At 44.7% G+C, this 19,734-nt stretch overlaps 1 protein-coding gene across 1 annotated transcript in view; it reads right to left on the reverse strand.

Annotated features, from left to right (window-relative positions):
* The window catches only part of LOC139392223 (syndetin-like), a 217,884-nt gene that overhangs the window by 67,624 nt on the left and 130,526 nt on the right, over positions 1–19,734 (reverse strand). Inside the window, exons 21-22 of the mRNA XM_071140055.1 lie at positions 16,549–16,670; positions 5,729–5,809 (exon numbers count right to left, since the gene is read on the reverse strand). Coding sequence (XP_070996156.1) covers positions 5,729–5,809; positions 16,549–16,670 — 203 coding nt within the window. The remainder of the gene's footprint in view (positions 1–5,728; positions 5,810–16,548; positions 16,671–19,734) is intronic.

The raw sequence follows: 19,734 nt of genomic DNA on the forward strand, positions 1-19,734 counted from the left end.
CACTACGGGTAGACTATTTCACTACGGGTAGACTATTTCACTACGGGTAGACTATTTCACTACTGAATTTACTACTGGTAGACTATTTCACAACAGGTAGACTATTTTACGACAGGTAGACTATTTAACTACTGATTTCAATACAGGTAGACTGTTTCACTACTGGCAGACTATTTCACTACGGGTAGACTGTTTCACTACAGGTAGACTGTTTCACTACAGGTAGACTGTTTCACTACAGGTAGACTGTTTCACTACAGGTAGACTGTTTCACTACAGGTAGACTATTTTACTACAGGTAGACTATTTCACTACTGGTAGACTATTTCACTACTGGTAGACTATTTTAATACGGGTAGACTATTTCACTACGGGTAGACTATTTCACTACGGGTAGACTATTTCACTACTGAATTTACTGCTGGTAGACTATTTCACTACGGGTAGACTATTTCACTACGGGTAGACTATTTCACTACTGAATTTACTACTGGTAGACTATTTCACGACAGGTAGACTATTTTACGACAGGTAGACTATTTAACTACTGATTTCAATACAGGTAGACTGTTTCACTACGGGTAGACTATTTCACTAAGGGTAGACTATTTCACTACGGGTAGACTATTTCACTACGGGTAGACTATTTCACTACTGGCAGACTATTTCACTACTGGTAGACCATTTCACTACTGATTTCAATACAGGTAGATTGTTTCACTACTGGCAGACTATTTCACTACGGGTAGACTATTTCACTACTGAATTTACTGCTGGTAGACTATTTCACTACAGGTAGACTATTTCACTACGGGTAGACTATTTCACTACGGGTAGACTATTTCACTACTGAATTTACTACTGGTAGACTATTTCACGACAGGTAGACTATTTTACGACAGGTAGACTATTTAACTACTGATTTCAATACAGGTAGACTGTTTCACTACTGGTAGACTATTTAACTACTGATTTCAATACAGGTAGACTATTTCACTACGGGTAGACTATTTCACTACTGAATTTACTACTGGTAGACTGTTTCACGACAGGTAGACTATTTAACTACTGATTTCAATACAGGTAGACTGTTTCACTACTGGCAGACTATTTCACTACGGGTAGACTATTTCACTACGGGTAGACTATTTCACTACTGGCAGACTATTTCACTACTGGTAGACCATTTCACTACTGATTTCAATACAGGTAGACTGTTTCACTACGGGTAGACTATTTCACTACGGGTAGACTATTTCACTACGGGTAGACTATTTCACTACTGAATTTACTACTGGTAGACTATTTCACGACAGGTAGACTATTTTACGACAGGTAGACTATTTAACTACTGATTTCAATACAGGTAGACTGTTTCACTACTGGCAGACTATTTCACTACGGGTAGACTATTTCACTACGGGTAGACTATTTCACTACGGGTAGACTATTTCACTACGGGTAGACTATTTCACTATGGGTAGACTATTTCACTACTTGCAGACTATTTCACTACTTGCAGACTATTTCACTACTGGTAGACTATTTCACTACTGATTTCAATACAGGTAGACTGTTTCACTACTGGCAGACTATTTCACTATGGGTAGACTATTTCACTACGGGTAGACTATTTCACTACGGGTAGACTATTTCACTACGGGTAGACTATTTCACTACGGGTAGACTATTTCACTACGGGTAGACTATTTCACTACGGGTAGACTATTTCACTACGAGTAGACTATTTCACTACTGATTTCAACTACAGGTAGACTATTTCACTACAGGTAGACTATTTTACTACAGGTAGACTATTTCACTACAGGTAGACTATTTCACTACAGGTAGACTATTTCACTACAGGTAGACAGTTTCACTACAGGGAGACAGTTTCACTACAGGGAGACAGTTTCACTACAGGGAGACAGTTTCACTACATGGAGACAGTTTCACTACAGGGAGACTATTTCACTACTGATTTCAACTACAGGTAGACTATTTCACTACAGGTAGACCATTTCACTACAGGTAGACCATTTCACTACAGGTAAACCATTTCACTACAGGTAGACCATTTCACTACAGGTAAACCATTTCACTACTGGTAGACTATTTCACTACTGGTAGACTATTTCACTACAGGTAGACTATTTCACTACAGGTAGACTATTTCACTATAGGGAGACTATTTTACTACAGGTAAACCATTTCACTACAGGTAAACCATTTCACTACAGGTAGACCATTTCACTACAGGTAAACCATTTCACTACTGGTAGACTATTTCACTACGGGTAGACTATTTCACTACAGGGAGACTATTTCACTACAGGGAGACAGTTTCACTACAGGGAGACAGTTTCACTACAGGGAGACTATTTCACTACAGGGAGACAGTTTCACTACAGGGAGACTATTTTACTACTGATTTTAACTACAGGTAGACCATTTCACTACAGGTAGACCATTTCACTTCAGGTAGACCATTTCACTACAGGTAGACTATTTCACTACAGGTAGACCATTTCACTACAGGTAGACCATTTCACTACAGGTAAACCATTTCACTACAGGTAGACCATTTCACTACAGGTAAACCATTTCACTACTGGTAGACTATTTCACTACTGGTAGACTATTTCACTACTGGTAGACTATTTCACTACTGGTAGACTATTTCACTACAGGGAGACTATTTCACTACAGGGAGACAGTTTCACTACAGGGAGACAGTTTCACTACAGGGAGACTATTTTACTACTGATTTTAACTACAGGTAGACCATTTCACTACAGGTAGACTATTTCACTACAGGTAGACTATTTCACTACAGGTAGACTATTTCACTACAGGTAGACTATTTCACTACAGGTAGACTATTTCACTACAGGTAGACTATTTCACTACAGGTAGACTATTTCACTACAGGTAGACTATTTCACTATAGGGAGACAGTTTCACTACAGGGAGACAGTTTCACTACATGGAGACAGTTTCACTACAGGGAGACTATTTCACTACTGATTTCAACTACAGGTAGACTATTTCACTACAGGTAGACCATTTCACTACAGGTAAACCATTTCACTACAGGTAGACTATTTCACTACTGGTAGACTATTTCACTACTGGTAGACTATTTCACTACTGGTAGACTATTTCACTACTGGTAGACTATTTCACTACAGGTAGATTATTTTGCTACTGATTTTACTACAGGTAGACTATTTCACTACAGGTAGACTATTTCACTACAGGTAGACTATTTCACTACAGGTAGACTATTTTACTACAGGTAGACTATTTTACTACAGGTAGACTATTTTACTACTGATTTCACTACAGGTAGACTATTTCACTACAGGTAGACTATTTCACTACAGGTAGACTATTTCACTACAGGTAGACTATTTCACTACAGGTAGACTATTTCACTACAGGTAGACTATTTCACTACAGGTAGACTATTTCACTACTGGTAGACTATTTCACTACTGGTAGACTATTTCACTACTGGTAGACTATTTCACTACAGGTAGATTATTTTGCTACTGATTTTACTACAGGTAGACTATTTCACTACAGGTAGACTATTTCACTACAGGTAGACTATTTTACTACAGGTAGACTATTTTACTACAGGTAGACTATTTTACTACAGGTAGACTATTTTACTAGATTATTACGGATAACAGTGGGATACTTTTCATTTGTCAAATGGCAGCCAAACATTGATCATCATGTCACCAGAATAATATCGACATTACTGGAAAGGAGCATCAAGCTCATCACTGTGCACTTTCACCACCATGTGAAGTTCATCATAACTTATTTCATCTGCAGCCTAATAAACTGCATGCTTTCCTGACGAGTCGTAGTGGGAGGGACCACACATGACATCGCATGACTCCAAGTTAACTTTGATATCATTGGTTATTATATCAATATTTGTGCAAAAAAGGCCACCGCCATTTCCCGCATAATTCATTTTACACAAAAACATCCCACCAGGTCGAGCGAACAAATTATCTGTCAGCATTTATAAAATTGTACCGTTTCCATCACAGCTGTCGAGATTTTTTTTTTAAATATACGGTGTACCTTACTCGCACCGAATGAAGACTGAGAACTCACCCGTGACCTTTCATGACCTCTCACAGCCATCGCCTGATTGATATACAGACCGAACTTCCACCATAACACTTTGGTGACCATTGACAACCTGTCACAAAGTGACTGTCCCTTTCAGAATGTCCCCCCCTCAGGACATAGTGGTTCAACTCCGACTTCTTATAAGACATGTTCCGGAACTTTGGAGACTAGTAAGTCTTTCTTAAACCTCCTGCTTTGGGCATGGAAGTGTCAATGTGTATTTCATACATGCATAATCTATGAGCAGAAATACTGTCTTACCTTAATTACCCATGGAATCCCTAGTTTGAAAGAGACTGTTTTCTGGAAGCTGTGCGGCAGGTAGCCTAGTGGTTAAAAGAGCATCGGGCCGAAAGGTCGATGGTTCGAATCCCTGAGCCGACTAGGTGAAAAATCTGTCGATGTACCTTCGAGCAAGACACTTAACCCTGATAGCTTCTGTAAGTAGTTCTGGATAAGAGCGTCTGCTAAATGACTAAAATGTACAAATGTAAATGTGTGGCGCTCTTTCCCCAACATTTTCCCCCACGTGGGTCAGCCTCCAAGCAACTTGATTTCTAGCCAACAAGCTTCAGCCCTTCACCATTTGAGTGACAGCTAGCAAGATGCACACACAGTAGCGCGACAAAGAGAGAGAGCAATACGTGGTGCACATATGTGACATAGAACGCCATTTTCGGGTACCACTTTTGGCTAATGAGCGCTACTTGAAGAACTACTGGCTAAAGGATACAAAAGTACCAGAGGATCTATTTAAAGTGAGAGAGAAACACTGAGTGAACAACTCTGAGCTACTTTAGAGCCGTGAGAGCTGCTTCAAAGATGTGTTCCTACGGGAGAAGAAGAAGATATGGAAAGATAGAAACACACAGATCCACAACATAAAAGACAAAAATGGCCTCCACTGAGTTCCATTCGTCGTTAGAAGCAATGTGTGAAAAGCGTCTGGTTTATGTTGATAATATTCTGGTCACTTCCTCTTTTTCAGATGCCTTTAATCACATACAATGAGCAGCATAAAGAGAAAAGCATAATTCATTTTTTCTGAGGAAGCTGTCAACACAAATGGTTCAGTTAAAGGTTGAATTGAAGCCTGGATTACATTGTACTTTATGTGAAATTGAGGCCGATATGGAGGCACAGACAGAGAAGGGAGGCCTGTAGCAGGAGACTCATCAGATCACTTACCTAAACAGCACACTCCCATGGCGTGGAAGCCGTGATAGGGAGAATACGTGTGTCTGTGTCTGTGTCTGTGTGTGTGTGTGTGTGTGTGTGTGTGTGTGTGTGTGGTGGGGGGGCTTAATGAGGGCCAAGGCCATACTGGGTGAGGCAGGGCGAGGTAGAGAGAGAGGAAGGGGGCGAGGTAGAGAGAGAGAAAGAGAGAGGAGGGGGGCGAGGTAGAGGGAACAGAGGGGCGAGGCAGAGGGAACAGAGAGAGAAAGAGAGAGGAGGGGGCGAGGTAGAGGGAACAGAGGGTGGAGGTAGAGGGAACAGAGAGAGAAAGAGAAAGGAGGGGGGCGAGGTAGAGAGGGAGAGAGAGAGATAGAGAGAGAAATAGTTATTATCCTACCATTTGGATGAGGCTCTCCTGGATTCTGTTCAGTGTTGTTCTCAGTCGGCTGCTGATCAGACCCGGACCTGATGATTCATACTGCAGAACAGACACACACACACACACACACACACACACACACGGTTAATACACACGCACCGTCCTGTCTACACTGCAATCTAACCACAAACTAATCATAGGGATCGAATCACAGGAGGGGGCCCACCAGGGGATCTACCAGGGGATCTACACTGCATTGGGAACTATGAGTATTGGGTACTATGAGTACAGCATTGGGAGTCTCATTATTGGACATAGATTGTATAATTTTTCACTGAAGCTACATTTAGGCAAGAGGTCTGAAAGAGAAAGAGTGAGAAAAAGAGAGAGAAAGAGATATGGTTCTTGTCAGTTTGGGAGAGTTGTGGATTACTCCGCCATCTCACATTACCATGACAGAGTAGGGCCTGTAGCTAACCACATTACCATGACAGAGTAGGGGCCGGTAGCTAACCACATTACCATGACAGAGTAGGGGCCTGTAGCTAACCACATTACCATGACAGAGTAGGGACCTGTAGCTAACCACATTACCATGACAGAGTAGGGGCTGTAGCTAACCACATTACCATGACAGAGTAGGGGCCTGTAGCTAACCACATTACCATGACAGAGTAGGGGCCTGTAGCTAATCACATTACCATGACAGAGTAGGAGCCTGTAGCTAACCACATTACCATGACAGAGTTGGGGCATGTAGCTAACCACATTACCATGACAGAGTAGGGGCCTGTAGCTAACCACATTACCATGACAGAGTAGGGGCCTGCTGCTACTCTCACCACATTACCATGACAGAGTAGGGCCTGTAGCTAAACACATTACCATGACAGAGTAGGGGCCTGTAGCTAACCACATTACCATGACAGAGTAGGGGCCTGTAGCTAACCACATTACCATGACAGAGTTGGGGCATGTAGCTAACCACATTACCATGACAGAGTAGGGCCTGTAGCTAACCACATTACCATGACAGAGTAGGGGCCAGGAGCTAACCACATTACCATGACAGAGTAGGGGCCTGTAGCTAACCACATTACCATGACAGAGTAGGGGCCTGTAGCTAACCACATTACCATGAAAGAGTATTGGCCTGTAGCTAACCACATTACCATGACAGAGTAGGGGCCTGTAGCTAACCACATTACCATGACAGAGTAGGGGCCTGTAGCTAACCACATTACCATGACAGAGTAGGGGCCTGCTGCTACTCTCACCACATTACCATGACAGAGTAGGGCCTGTAGCTAAACACATTACCATGACAGAGTAGGGGCCTGTAGCTAACCACATTACCATAACAGAGTTGGGGCCTGTAGCTAACCACATTACCATGACAGAGTAGGGGCTGGTAGCTAACCACATTACCATGACAGAGTAGGGCCTGTAGCTAACCACATTACCATGACAGAGTAGGGGCCGGTAGCTAACCACATTACCATGACAGAGTAGGGCCTGTAGCTAACCCCATTACCATGACAGAGTAGGGCCTGTAGCTAACCACATTACCATGACAGAGTAGGGGCCTGTAGCTAACCACATTACCATGACAGAGTAGGGGCCGGTAGCTAACCACATTACCATGACAGAGTAGGGGCCGGTAGCTAACCACATTACCATGACAGAGTAGGGGCCGGTAGCTAACCACATTACCATGACAGAGTAGGGGCCTGTAGCTAACCACATTACCATGACAGAGTAGGGGCCTGTAGCTAACCACATTACCATGACAGAGTAGGGCCTGTAGCTAACCACATTACCATGACAGAGTAGGGGCCGGTAGCTAACCACATTACCATGACAGAGTTGGGGCATGTAGCTAACCACATTACCATGACAGAGTATTGGCCTGTAGCTAACCACATTACCATGACAGAGTATTGGCCTGTAGCTAACCACATTACCATGACAGAGTATTGGCCTGTAGCTAACCACATTACCATGACAGAGTAGGGGCCTGTAGCTAACCACATTACCATGACAGAGTATTGGCCTGTAGCTAACCACATTACCATGACAGAGTAGGGGCCTGTAGCTAACCACATTATCATGACAGAGTATTGGCCTGTAGCTAACCACATTACCATGACAGAGTAGGGGCCTGTAGCTAACCACATTACCATGACAGAGTAGGGGCCTGTAGCTAACCACATTACCATGACAGAGTAGGGGCCTGTAGCTAACCACATTATCATGACAGAGTAGGGGCCTGCTGCTACTCTCACCACATTACCATGACAGAGTAGGGCCTGTAGCTAAACACATTACCATGACAGAGTAGGGGCCGGTAGCTAACCACATTACCATGACAGAGTAGGGGTCTGTAGCTAAACACATTACCATGACAGAGTAGGGCCCTGTAGCTAACCACATTACCATGACAGAGTAGGGCCTGTAGCTAACCACATTACCATGACAGAGTAGGGGCATGTAGCTAACCACATTACCATGACAGAGTAGGGGCCTGTAGCTAACCACATTACCATGACAGAGTTGGGGCCTGTAGCTAACCACATTACCATGACAGAGTAGGGGCCGGTAGCTAACCACAGTACCATGACAGAGTAGGGCCGGTAGCTAACCACATTACCATGACAGAGTAGGGGCATGTAGCTAAACACATTACCATGACAGAGTAGGGGCCGGTAGCTAACCACATTACCATGACAGAGTAGGGGCCGGTAGCTAACCACATTACCAGAAAAGGTGTTGTTTTGATGAACTGAGGCGAAAGTAACAATAGAGAAGGAAATTGGTTGCACCAACCCAAAAAAAAGTCCAGGGCAAGGGAGAAAGAAAAAAACTCTCAAAAGCGGTTCACTTACAGTAACCCAGTCTGTAGACAGAACAGTTGACACGTCACACTTCATGATTGAAGCCTGGGCTCAGCAATGATCTTGGTTTTTCCACCAGGCACTCACAGTCAATTCAAAGGAAGATCATGGTTTTGGAATCGAAAGCTTAAGGTCAAATTTCTAATTTGAGTTCTGACACTGGTGGCATTGTGACGAAGGCCAGAAGTTTCTCCAGGTCAGGACAGGTAGTCAGGAAATACTACTGAACCCAGGCCTGAGCAGAGGACACACATGAGAGAGCGAGAGAGCGAGAGAGAGAGCGAGAGAGAGAGCGAGAGAGAGAGAGAGAGCGAGAGAGCGAGAAAGAGAGCGAGAAAGAGAGAGAGAGCGAGAAAGAGAGCGAGAAAGAGAGACACAGAGCTAGGCGGGGCTAACAGAGGGTGAGGACGAGCATGATGATATTCTAAGATTTATCTATGCAGCACACTGCAGTTGATGAAGGATGAGTCTGTCCACTACTCTACTAGTGATGGGACCGGAGCACCAGTCTTACCCAGCAGAAAGGGGCAACAGGCCTGGCCGGACCAGCCTCCCTGCCCCCCTGGCTGCCGGGCACACCCAGGCTAGGGGCAGGCTTGGGAGCAGCAAGGACAACAGAAAACAAACAAAGCAAAAACCAATGGTGCAAATTAAACAATGAACTGGAAGAGCAACATAAAGCAAACAAAAGCAATAATGAAATTGTTGGGTTTTTGTATTTGGAGGACCAGATGATTGAGTGCTGGAAAAAGGGTTGAGAGAGCTGTTTGAGTGTCCTTCCTCCACTTATTTTAAGGGAATGACGCGTGTGTGAGTGAGTGAGTGAGTGAGCCCAGAGAGAAAGACAGACAGTGGCAGAGTAGGTTTGCATATTGTGTAAACAACATCAGTCTCTTTGAGCCCTGTAGACAGATGGCCGTAGAGGGGAAAATAAAAACACTATTTTCAACTATTGTTAAGATTTCTGCTAATTGCCCAGAGAGCCAATCTATTATCTCTCTCTCTGGGATGAGTGCAGGAGGAGGGAGGAGGGCAGGGAAAGCATTTCATCTGGATAAGGTATTTCCCCTTCTTCCCCAGTTGCACCCCAGTGCCTGAAAGGTGAGTTATGAACTCTGGACAAGAAACCGTGAATCTCTGCAGCTAATGAATCTTAGCATAAGTGTGTGACAGAGTCAATATCGCAGCAGTATATAACGGCACTTTTACCCCTTTGAATACTAATGGTCGCTCATTACTCAGGGAATGGAGGGCTATATAAACTTATGGTATAAGCCATCCATAGGTCAAAATAACAGCCTATACGTGCATATCAATTTTCAAGGGGGGTTGTAAATATTCATGAAGCATTAGCATATGAGTGTGGGTGTCTCTGAATGAGAGCCATATTGAACTGGAAACTAACGAGGCAGGGCAGAAAGACGGGGAGACAGAAAGAAACAGAGAGAGAAAGAGGGCGCGATAGAGAGAAAAGAGACAGAGAAAGAGGGAGCGATAGAGAGAAGAGAGAGAAAGAGGGTGCGATAGAGAGAAAAGAGACAGAGAAAGAGGGCGCGATAGAGAGAAAAGAGGCAGAGAAAGAGGGCGCGATAGAGAGAAAAGAGACAGAGAAAGAGGGCGCGATAGAGAGAAAAGAGAGACAAAGAAAGAGGGCGCGATAGAGAGAAAAGAGACAGAGAAAGAGGGCGCGGTAGAGAGAAAAGAGAGACAGAGAAAGAGGGTGCGATAGAGAGAAAAGAGAGAGAGAAAGAGGGCGCGATAGAGAGAAAAGAGACAGGAGAAAGAGGGCGCGATAGAGAGAAAAGAGAGACAGGAGAAAGAGGGCGCGATAGAGAGAAAAGAGAGACAGGAGAAAGAGGGCGCGATAGAGAGAAAAGAGAGACAGGAGAAAGAGGGCGCGATAGAGAGAAAAGAGAGACAGGAGAAAGAGGGCGCGATAGAGAGAAAAGAGAGACAGAGAGAGAGGGCGCGATAGAGAGAAAAGAGACAGGAGAAAGAGGGCGCGATAGAGAGAAAAGAGACAGGAGAAAGAGGGCGCGATAGAGAGAAAAGAGAGACAGAGAAAGAGGGCGCGATAGAGAGAAAAGAGACAGGAGAAAGAGGGCACGATAGAGAGAAAAGAGACAGGAGAAAGAGGGCGCGATAGAGAGAAAAGAGAGACAGGAGAAAGAGGGCGCGATAGAGAGAAAACAGAAACAGAGAAAGAGGGCGCGAGAGAGAGAAAGAGGGCACAATAGAGAGAAAAGAGACAGAGAAAGAGGGCGCGAAAGATAGAAAAGAGAGAGAGAATGAGGGCGCAATAGAGAGAAAAGAGAGACAGGAGAAAGAGGGCACGATAGAGAGAAAAGAGAGACAGAGAAAGAGGGCGCGATAGAGAGAAAAGAGAGAGAAAGATGGCACGATAGAGAGAAAAGAGAGAGAGAAAGAGGGCGCGATAGAGAGAAAAGAGAGACAGAGAAAGAGGGCGCGATAGAGAGAAAACAGAGACAGAGAAAGAGGGCGCGATAGAGAGAAAACAGAGAGAGAAAGAGGGCGCGATAGAGAGAAAAGAGAGCGAGAAAGAGGGCGCGATAGAGAGAAAAGAGTGACAGAAAGAGGGTGCGATAGAGAGAAAAGAGAGACAGCAGAAAGAGGGCGCGATAGAGAGAAAAGAGACAGGAGAAAGAGGGCGCGATAAAGAGAGACAGGAGAAAGAGGGTGCAATAGAGAGAAAACAGAGACAGAGAAAGAGGGCGCGAAAGAGAGAAAAGAGACAGAAAGAGGGCGCGATAGAGAGAAAAGAGACAGGAGAAAGAGGACGCGATAGAGAGAAAAGAGAGACAGGAGAAAGAGGGCGCGATAGAGAGAAAAGAGACAGAGAAAGAGGGCGCGATAGAGAGAAAACAGAGACAGAGAAAGAGGGCGCGAAAGAGAGAAAAGAGACAGAAAGAGGGCGCGATAGAGAGAAAAGAGACAGGAGAAAGAGGACGCGATAGAGAGAAAAGAGAGACAGGAGAAAGAGGGCGCGATAGAGAGAAAAGAGAGACAGAGAAAGAGGGCGCGATAGAGAGAAAAGAGAGACAGGAGAAAGAGGGCGCGATAGAGAGAAAAGAGACAGAGAAAGAGGGCGCGATAGAGAGAAAAGAGAGACAGGAGAAAGAGGGCGCGATAGAGAGAAAAGAGAGACAGGAGAAAGAGGGCGCGATAGAGAGAAAAGAGAGACAGAGAAAGAGGGCGCGATAGAGAGAAAAGAGAGACAGAGAAAGAGGGAGCGATAGAGAGAAAAGAGAGACAGAGAAAGAGGGCGCGATAGAGAGAAAAGAGACAGGAGAAAGAGGGCGCGATAGAGAGAAAAGAGACAGGAGAAAGAGGGCGCGATAGAGAGAAAAGAGAGACAGGAGAAAGAAGGCGCGATAGAGAGAAAAGAGAGACAGAAAGAGGGCGCGAAAGATAGAAAAGAGAGAGAGAATGAGGGCGCAATAGAGAGAAAAGAGAGAGAGAAAGAGGGTGCGATAGAGAGAAAAGAGACAGAGAAAGAGGGCGCGATAGAGAGAAAAGAGAGACAGGAGAAAGAGGGCGCGATAGAGAGAAAAGAGAGAGAAAGAGGGCACGATAGAGAGAAAAGAGAGACAGAGAAAGAGGGCGCGATAGAGAGAAGAGAGACAGAGAAAGAGGGCGCGATAGAGAGAAAAGAGACAGAAAGAGGGCGCGATAGAGAGAAAAGAGAGGAGAAAGAGGGCGCAATAGAGAGAAAAGAGAGACAGAGAAAGAGGGCGCGATAGAGAGAAAACAGAGAGAGAAAGAGGGCGTGATAGAGAAAGAGGGCGGGATAGAGAGAAAAGAGAGCGAGAAAGAGGGCGCGATAGAGAGAAAAGAGAGCGAGAAAGAGGGTGCGATAGAGAGAAAAGAGACAGAAAGAGGGTGCGATAGAGAGAAAAGAGACAGGAGAAAGAGGGCGCGATAGAGAGAAAACAGAGACAGAGAAAGAGGGCGCGATAGAGAGAAAAGAGACAGAGAAAGAGGGCGCAATAGAGAGAAAAGAGAGACAGGAGAAAGAGGGCGCGATAGAGAGAAAACAGAGAGAGAAAGAGGGCGCGATAGAGAAAGAGGGAGCGATAGAGAGAAAAGAGAGCGAGAAAGAGGGCGCGATAGAGAGAAAAGAGAGCGAGAAAGAGGGCGCGATAGAGAGAAAAGAGAGACAGAGAAAGAGGGCGCGAAAGAGAGAAAAGAGAGAGAGAGAAAGAGGGCGCGATAGAGAGAAAAGAGAGACAGAGAAAGAGGGCGCGATAGAGAGAAAAGAGACAGGAGAAAGAGGGCGCGATAGAGAGAAAAGAGAGACAGAGAAAGAGGGCGCGAAAGAGAGAAAAGAGAGAGAGAGAAAGAGGGCGCGATAGAGAGAAAAGAGAGACAGAGAAAGAGGGCGCGATAGAGAGAAAAGAGACAGGAGAAAGAGCGCGCGATAGAGAAAAAAGAGAGACAGGAGAAAGAGGGCGCGATAGAGAGAAAATAGAGACAGAGAAAGAGGGCGCGATAGAGAGAAAACAGAGACAGAGAAAGAGGGCGCGATAGAGAGAAAAGAGACAGAAAGAGGGCGCGATAGAGAGAAAAGAGACAGGAGAAAGAGGGCGCGATAGAGAGAAAAGAGACAGGAGAAAGAGGGCGCGATAGAGAGAAAAGAGAGACAGAAAGAGGGCGCGATAGAGAGAAAAGAGAGACAGGAGAAAGAGGGCACGATAGAGAGAAAAGAGAGACAGGAGAAAGAGGGCGCGATAGAGAGAAAAGAGAGACAGAGAAAGAGGGCGCAATAGAGAGAAAAGAGACAGAGAAAGATGGCGCGATAGAGAGAAAAGAGACAGGAGAAAGAGGGCGCGATAGAGAGAAAAGAGACAGAAAGAGGGCGCGATAGAGAGAAAAGAGAGACAGAGAAAGAGGGCGCGAAAGATAGAAAAGAGAGAGAGAATGAGGGCGCAATAGAGAGAAAAGAGAGACAGGAGAAAGAGGGCGCGATAGAGAGAAAACAGAGACAGAGAAAGAGGGCGCGATAGAGAGAAAAGAGACAGAGAAAGAGGGCGCGATAGAGAGAAAAGAGAGACAGGAGAAAGAGGGCGCGATAGAGAGAAAAGAGAGACAGGAGAAAGAGGGCGCGATAGAGAGAAAACAGAGACAGAGAAAGAGGGCGCGATAGAGAGAAAAGAGACAGAGAAAGAAGGCACGATAGAGAGAAAAGAGAGACAGAGAAAGAGGGCGCGATAGAGAGGAGACAGAGAAAGAGGGCGCAATAGAGAGAAAAGAGACAGAAAGAGGGCGCGATAGAGAGAAAAGAGACAGAGAAAGAGCGCGCGATAGAGAGAAAAGAGAGGAGAAAGAGGGCGCAATAGAGAGAAAAGAGAGACAGAGAAAGAGGGCGCGATAGAGAGAAAACAGAGACAGAGAAAGAGGGCGCGATAGAGAGAAAACAGAGAGAGAAAGAGGGCGTGATAGAGAAAGAGGGCGGGATAGAGAGAAAAGAGAGCGAGAAAGAGGGCGCGATAGAGAGAAAAGAGAGCGAGAAAGAGGGTGCGATAGAGAGAAAAGAGACAGAAAGAGGGTGCGATAGAGAGAAAAGAGACAGGAGAAAGAGGGCGCGATAGAGAGAAAACAGAGACAGAGAAAGAGGGCGCGATAGAGAGAAAAGAGACAGAGAAAGAGGGCGCAATAGAGAGAAAAGAGAGACAGGAGAAAGAGGGCGCGATAGAGAGAAAAGAGAGAGAAAGAAGGCACGATAGAGAGAAAAGAGAGACAGAGAAAGAGGGCGCGATAGAGAGGAGACAGAAAGAGGACGCGATAGAGAGAAAAGAGACAGAGAAAGAGCGCGCGATAGAGAGAAAAGAGAGGAGAAAGAGGGCGCAATAGAGAGAAAAGAGAGACAGAGAAAGAGGGCGCGATAGAGAGAAAACAGAGACAGGGAAAGAGGGCGCGATAGAGAGAAAAGAGAGAGAAAGAAGGCACGATAGAGAGAAAAGAGAGACAGAGAAAGAGGGCGCGATAGAGAGAAAATAGAGAGAGAAAGAGGGCGTGATAGAGAAAGAGGGCGGGATAGAGAGAAAAGAGAGCGAGAAAGAGGGCGCGATAGAGAGAAAAGAGAGCGAGAAAGAGGGCGCGATAGAGAGAAAAGAGAGACAGAAAGAGGGTGCGATAGAGAGAAAAGAGACAGAAAGAGGGTGCGATAGAGAGAAAAGAGACAGGAGAAAGAGGGCGCAATAGAGAGAAAAGAGACAGGAGAAAGAGGGCGCAATAGAGAGAAAAGAGACAGGAGAAAGAGGGCGCGATAGAGAGAAAAGAGAGACAGGAGAAAGAGGGCGCGATAGAGAGAAAAGAGAGAGAGAGAGGGCGCGATAGAGAGAAGAGAGACAGAGAAAGAGGGCGCGATAGAGAGAAGAGAGACAGAGAAAGAGGGCGTGATAGAGAGAAGAGAGAGACAGAGAAAGAGGGCGCGATAGAGAGAAGAGAGACCGGAGAAGAGAAAGACAGACAGGCAAATAGAAGGTAAAAAAGGCAGCAGATCAGCAGCAGGGCCTCATCCACTCTGGCATGTGACAGCCATTTTGTTGACATCATTAGCAGCTCCCCCGGGGTTTACCAGTCGCACAGTTGCAAGCACACCAAGCTCTTTCTTTAGCCACTAAAATAGCCTCAGAGGAGTTTTAACGTGACAACGAAACAATGTTGTTTTGTAGGCCTGTAATGATACCAGTATCACAATATTTTTTCCATGGCAAAAAAAAGCAGACCAAATTCTTTGGTCCTTTAAAAACATGGTGTATGTAAAAATACTGTGTTCTATAGCTTGGAAAATAAACACGTGACTCTGGATGACAACATAATGTTTCCAACATTAGGGCTGTTTTCCTAAAGAAATTAAATCTGCTTCGTGTTTTGTTTCTTTGCCCCTACACTAACCGGTATCGCAATACTGGTTTCATCCCACGCCGTGTGCCCCTGTCACGCCGTGTGCCCCTGTCACGCCGTGTGCCCCTGTCACTCCGTGTGCCCCTGTCACTCCGTGTGCCCTGTCACTCCGTGTGCCCTGTCACTCCGTGTGCCCCTGTCACTCCGTGTGCCCCTGTCACTCCGTGTGCCCCTGTCACGCCGTGTGCCCCGTCACTCCGTGTGCCCCGTCACGCCGTGTGCCCCGTCACGCCGTGTGCCCCGTCACTCCGTGTGCCCCGTCACTCCGTGTGCCCCGTCACTCCGTGTGCCCCGTCACTCCGTGTGCCCCGTCACTCCGTGTGCCCCGTCACTCCGTGTGCCCCGTCACTCCGTGTGCCCCGTCACTCCGTGTGCCCCGTCACTCCGTGTGCCCCGTCACTCCGTGTGCCCCGTCACTCCGTGTGCCCCGTCACTCCGTGTGCCCCGTCACTCCGTGTGCCCCGTCACTCCGTGTGCCCCGTCACTCCGTGTGCCCCGTCACTCCGTGTGCCCTGTCACTCTGTGTGCCCTGTCACTCTGTGTGCCCTTATCTTAGTGAACAGTTGGGAAACATCTGTAACAACGCAATGTTTTCAAGGAGGGTGACGTGATGAAAACCAACACCATTACAACACCATTACAACACCATTACAAGCACTAAAACAGCTCTCAGACATTGGATCAACAGAAGGGAAAAACAATCTCAGGTCATTTCAGCAACAGCCCCATGACCATTTCCCATGAGTGATGTGTGTACGAAAGGTGGAACATAGAAGCAGTGCACACATACAGATAATCTCGTGGTAAATAATATAGAAAATGATAAAACACATAGTGGACACTAATGAACATAACGTAAGCCTGTCAAGTACAGTAATATGTCTCCCCCCAGGACCGGTTTCCTGGACACAGATTAAGCCTCATCCTGGACTAAAAAGCATGGTCAATGAATAATCTCCATTGAAATAGCTTTGTAGTCAAGGCTTAATCTGTGCGCCATTAGGTCATTTTCCGTACCATATCATTGCGGCCGAAGAAGGTGTAGACAGCATACAGGTAGTAATCAAACAGCTGGGAAACACAGTGGATGACGTCAAAGGCTATTGGTTTCAGAATGTTCATCATCTGTATGTACTTCCCTGTATGAGAGAGATTACAAATGGCATTTATATTATTACACCTTATTATATGTTAAATGACAATATAGTTTATATCAGTTAATATCAATTACCAACAGAAATGCAAAACAAAAAAAGATCAAAAGTCAAAAAGTACTGGGGATGGAATATTAGATACTTGGAAATTCATGGTTTATCTTTCATATTCCTGATCGGACAAAGTTACAAAAGCCACACATTCAATAATTCCATCTTTTTTTTTTAGGATGTGAATAGGACAAATCTAAATGTTTGAATCGAACATTTCATTGAATATCCTCTGGCCAATTAACAGCACATGTTCAGATTAGTGAGGCACCGATATGAAATTTTTGGCCGATACCGATATCCAATATTTTCCTTGCCAAAAAACCTGATACCGATAACCGATATTAAACATTTCTGTGGCCTTTTAAGCATTTTAGTACAGTTACATAGTTAACACACACACGGACGCAGAGGTCTAAAGCACTGCATCTCAGTGCAAGAGGTGTCGCTACAGTCCCTGGTTCGAATCCAGGCTGTATCACATCCGGCAGTGATTGGGAGTCCCATAGGGCGGCACGCAATTGGCCCAGCATCATCCGTGCCGTCTTTGTAAATACAAATGTGTTCTAACTGACTTGCTTAGTTAAATAAAGGTTACACACACACACACTATGCTGTTTGGTTCATTTGTTCAGTCGTTTCATTCTCAACCAGGATCTCTACAGAACGCCGTTTGGGTCTTTCCGTGTCAAAAAAGATACACGTCAAATAACACTATTTGACTGCACGTCACATAATAATTTAACGCGTTCATACATGTTTTACGTAGTTATTACGCATTGATTACACTATCAGTCATATTCCACGATTCATCGATACGTATGCTATGACGCTGTTAAAGTTGTCTCGCGCACCAAATGTCCTGGTCATAAAAAAAGATAGTTAGCTGATGGATGCAAACAATGTCTTCCCCAAAAACATAGCAAAACAACATCATATGTTTCAGTAGCTATAGTTAGCTATCTAACTATATAGCTGGGTGTCATCATCTAAAATAACCCTAATTTATAAAACAATTCTTATTTGATTAATTTACAGACATATTCAATCAATCCTTATCCCAGTCTGCTGTTCCCACATACTTCAAGAGGGCCACCATTGTTCCGCTTCCCAATAAAGCGAAGGTATTTCTGTGTGTTATTATGTTATAACTAAGTCTATGATATGAAAGAGCAGTCTGACTGAGCGATGGTAGGCAGCAGCAGGCTCGTAAGCATTCAATCAAATAGCACTTTCGTGCATTTTGCCAGCAGCTCTTCGTTGTGCTTCAAGCATTGCGCTGTTTATGACTTCAAGCCTATCAACTCCCGGGATTAGGCTGGTGTAACCGATGTGAAATGGCTAGCTAGTTAGCAGGGTGTGCGCTAATAGCGTTTCAAACGTCACTCGCTCTGAGACTTGGAGTAGTTATTCCCCTTGTATAGCAAGGGCCGCAGCTTTTGTGGAGCAATGGGTAACGATGCTTCGAGGGTGGCGGTTGTCGATGTGTTCCTGGTTCGAGCCCAGGTAGGAGCGAGGAGAGGAACGGAAGCTATACTGTTACACTGACAACACAAGAGTGCATATAAGAACATCCAATAGTCAAAGGTCTATGAAATGGTATAGAGAGAAATAGTCCTATAATAACTACAACCTAAAACTTCTTACCTGGGAATATTGAAGACTCATGTTAAAAGGAATCACCAACTTTCATATGTTCTCATGTTCTGAGCAAGGAACTTAAACGTTAGCTTTCTTACATAGCACATATTGCACTTTTACTTTCTTCTCCAACACCTTGTTTTTGCATTATTTAAACCAAATTGAACATGTTTCATTATTTATTTGAGGCTACATTGATTTTATTGATGTATTTTATTAAGTTAAAATAAGTGTTAATTCAGTATTGTTGTAATTGTCATTATTACAAATAAAGAAAAAAAATGGTCAGATTAATCGGTATCGGCTTTTTTTGGCCCTTCAATAATCGGTATCGGTCGTGAAAAATCATAATCAGTCGACCTCTACCAAAAACACTCACAAACTTTTACAGATGCACAATCGAGAGCATCCTGTCGGGCTGTATCACCGCCTGGTACGGCAACTGCTCTGCCCACAACCGTAAAGGCTCTCCAGAGGGTAGTGAGGTCTGCACAATGCATCACCGGGGGCAAACTACCTGCCCTCCAGGACACCTACACCACCCGATGTCACAGGAAGGCCAAAAAGATCCTCAAGGACAACAACCACCCGAGCCACTGCCTGTTCACCCCGCTATCATCCAGAAGGCGAGGTCAGTACAGGTGCATCAAAGCAGGGACCAAGAGACAGAAGCTGTTTTTCAGTCTCAAGGCCATCAGACTGTTAAACAGCCATCACTAACATTGAGTGGCTGCTGCCAACATACTGACTCATCTCTAGCCACTTTAATAATGAAAAAATGTATGTAATAAATGTATCACTAGACACTTTAAACAATGCCACTTTATATAATGTTTACATACCCTACATTACTCATCTATATACTGTACTCTATACCATCTACTGCATCTTGCGTATGCCGTTCGGCCATCACTCATTCATATATTTTTATGTACATATTCTTACCTTTACACTTGTGTGTAGAAGGTAGATGTGAAATTGTTAGGTTAGATTACTTGTTAGATATTACTGCATGGTCGGAACTAGAACCACAAGCATTTCACTACACTCGCATTAACATCTGCTAACCATGTGTATGTGACAAATACAATTTGATTTGGTGGTCGGACCTATCTATGTGAAACTAGCCACAATAAGGATTAGCCAAAATAGTGGACTTTGCAGTTAGCCTTCAAAATAAAAGTATGGCATAACTATTTGTATTAATTTGCATCAATGTCAATGACATACTTTTATTTTGAAGGCAAACCGCAAATTCCACTATTGTGCCTAATTATTGTGGCTAGCTTCACAACACATAACCTGGTCCGGTCGATCCTCACAAGCCAGATTAAGCTAGCTGGCTGCTTATAATGTT

This window comes from Oncorhynchus clarkii, chromosome 32 (genome assembly GCF_045791955.1).
Source record: "Oncorhynchus clarkii lewisi isolate Uvic-CL-2024 chromosome 32, UVic_Ocla_1.0, whole genome shotgun sequence".
Classification (NCBI taxonomy): domain Eukaryota; kingdom Metazoa; phylum Chordata; class Actinopteri; order Salmoniformes; family Salmonidae; genus Oncorhynchus; species Oncorhynchus clarkii.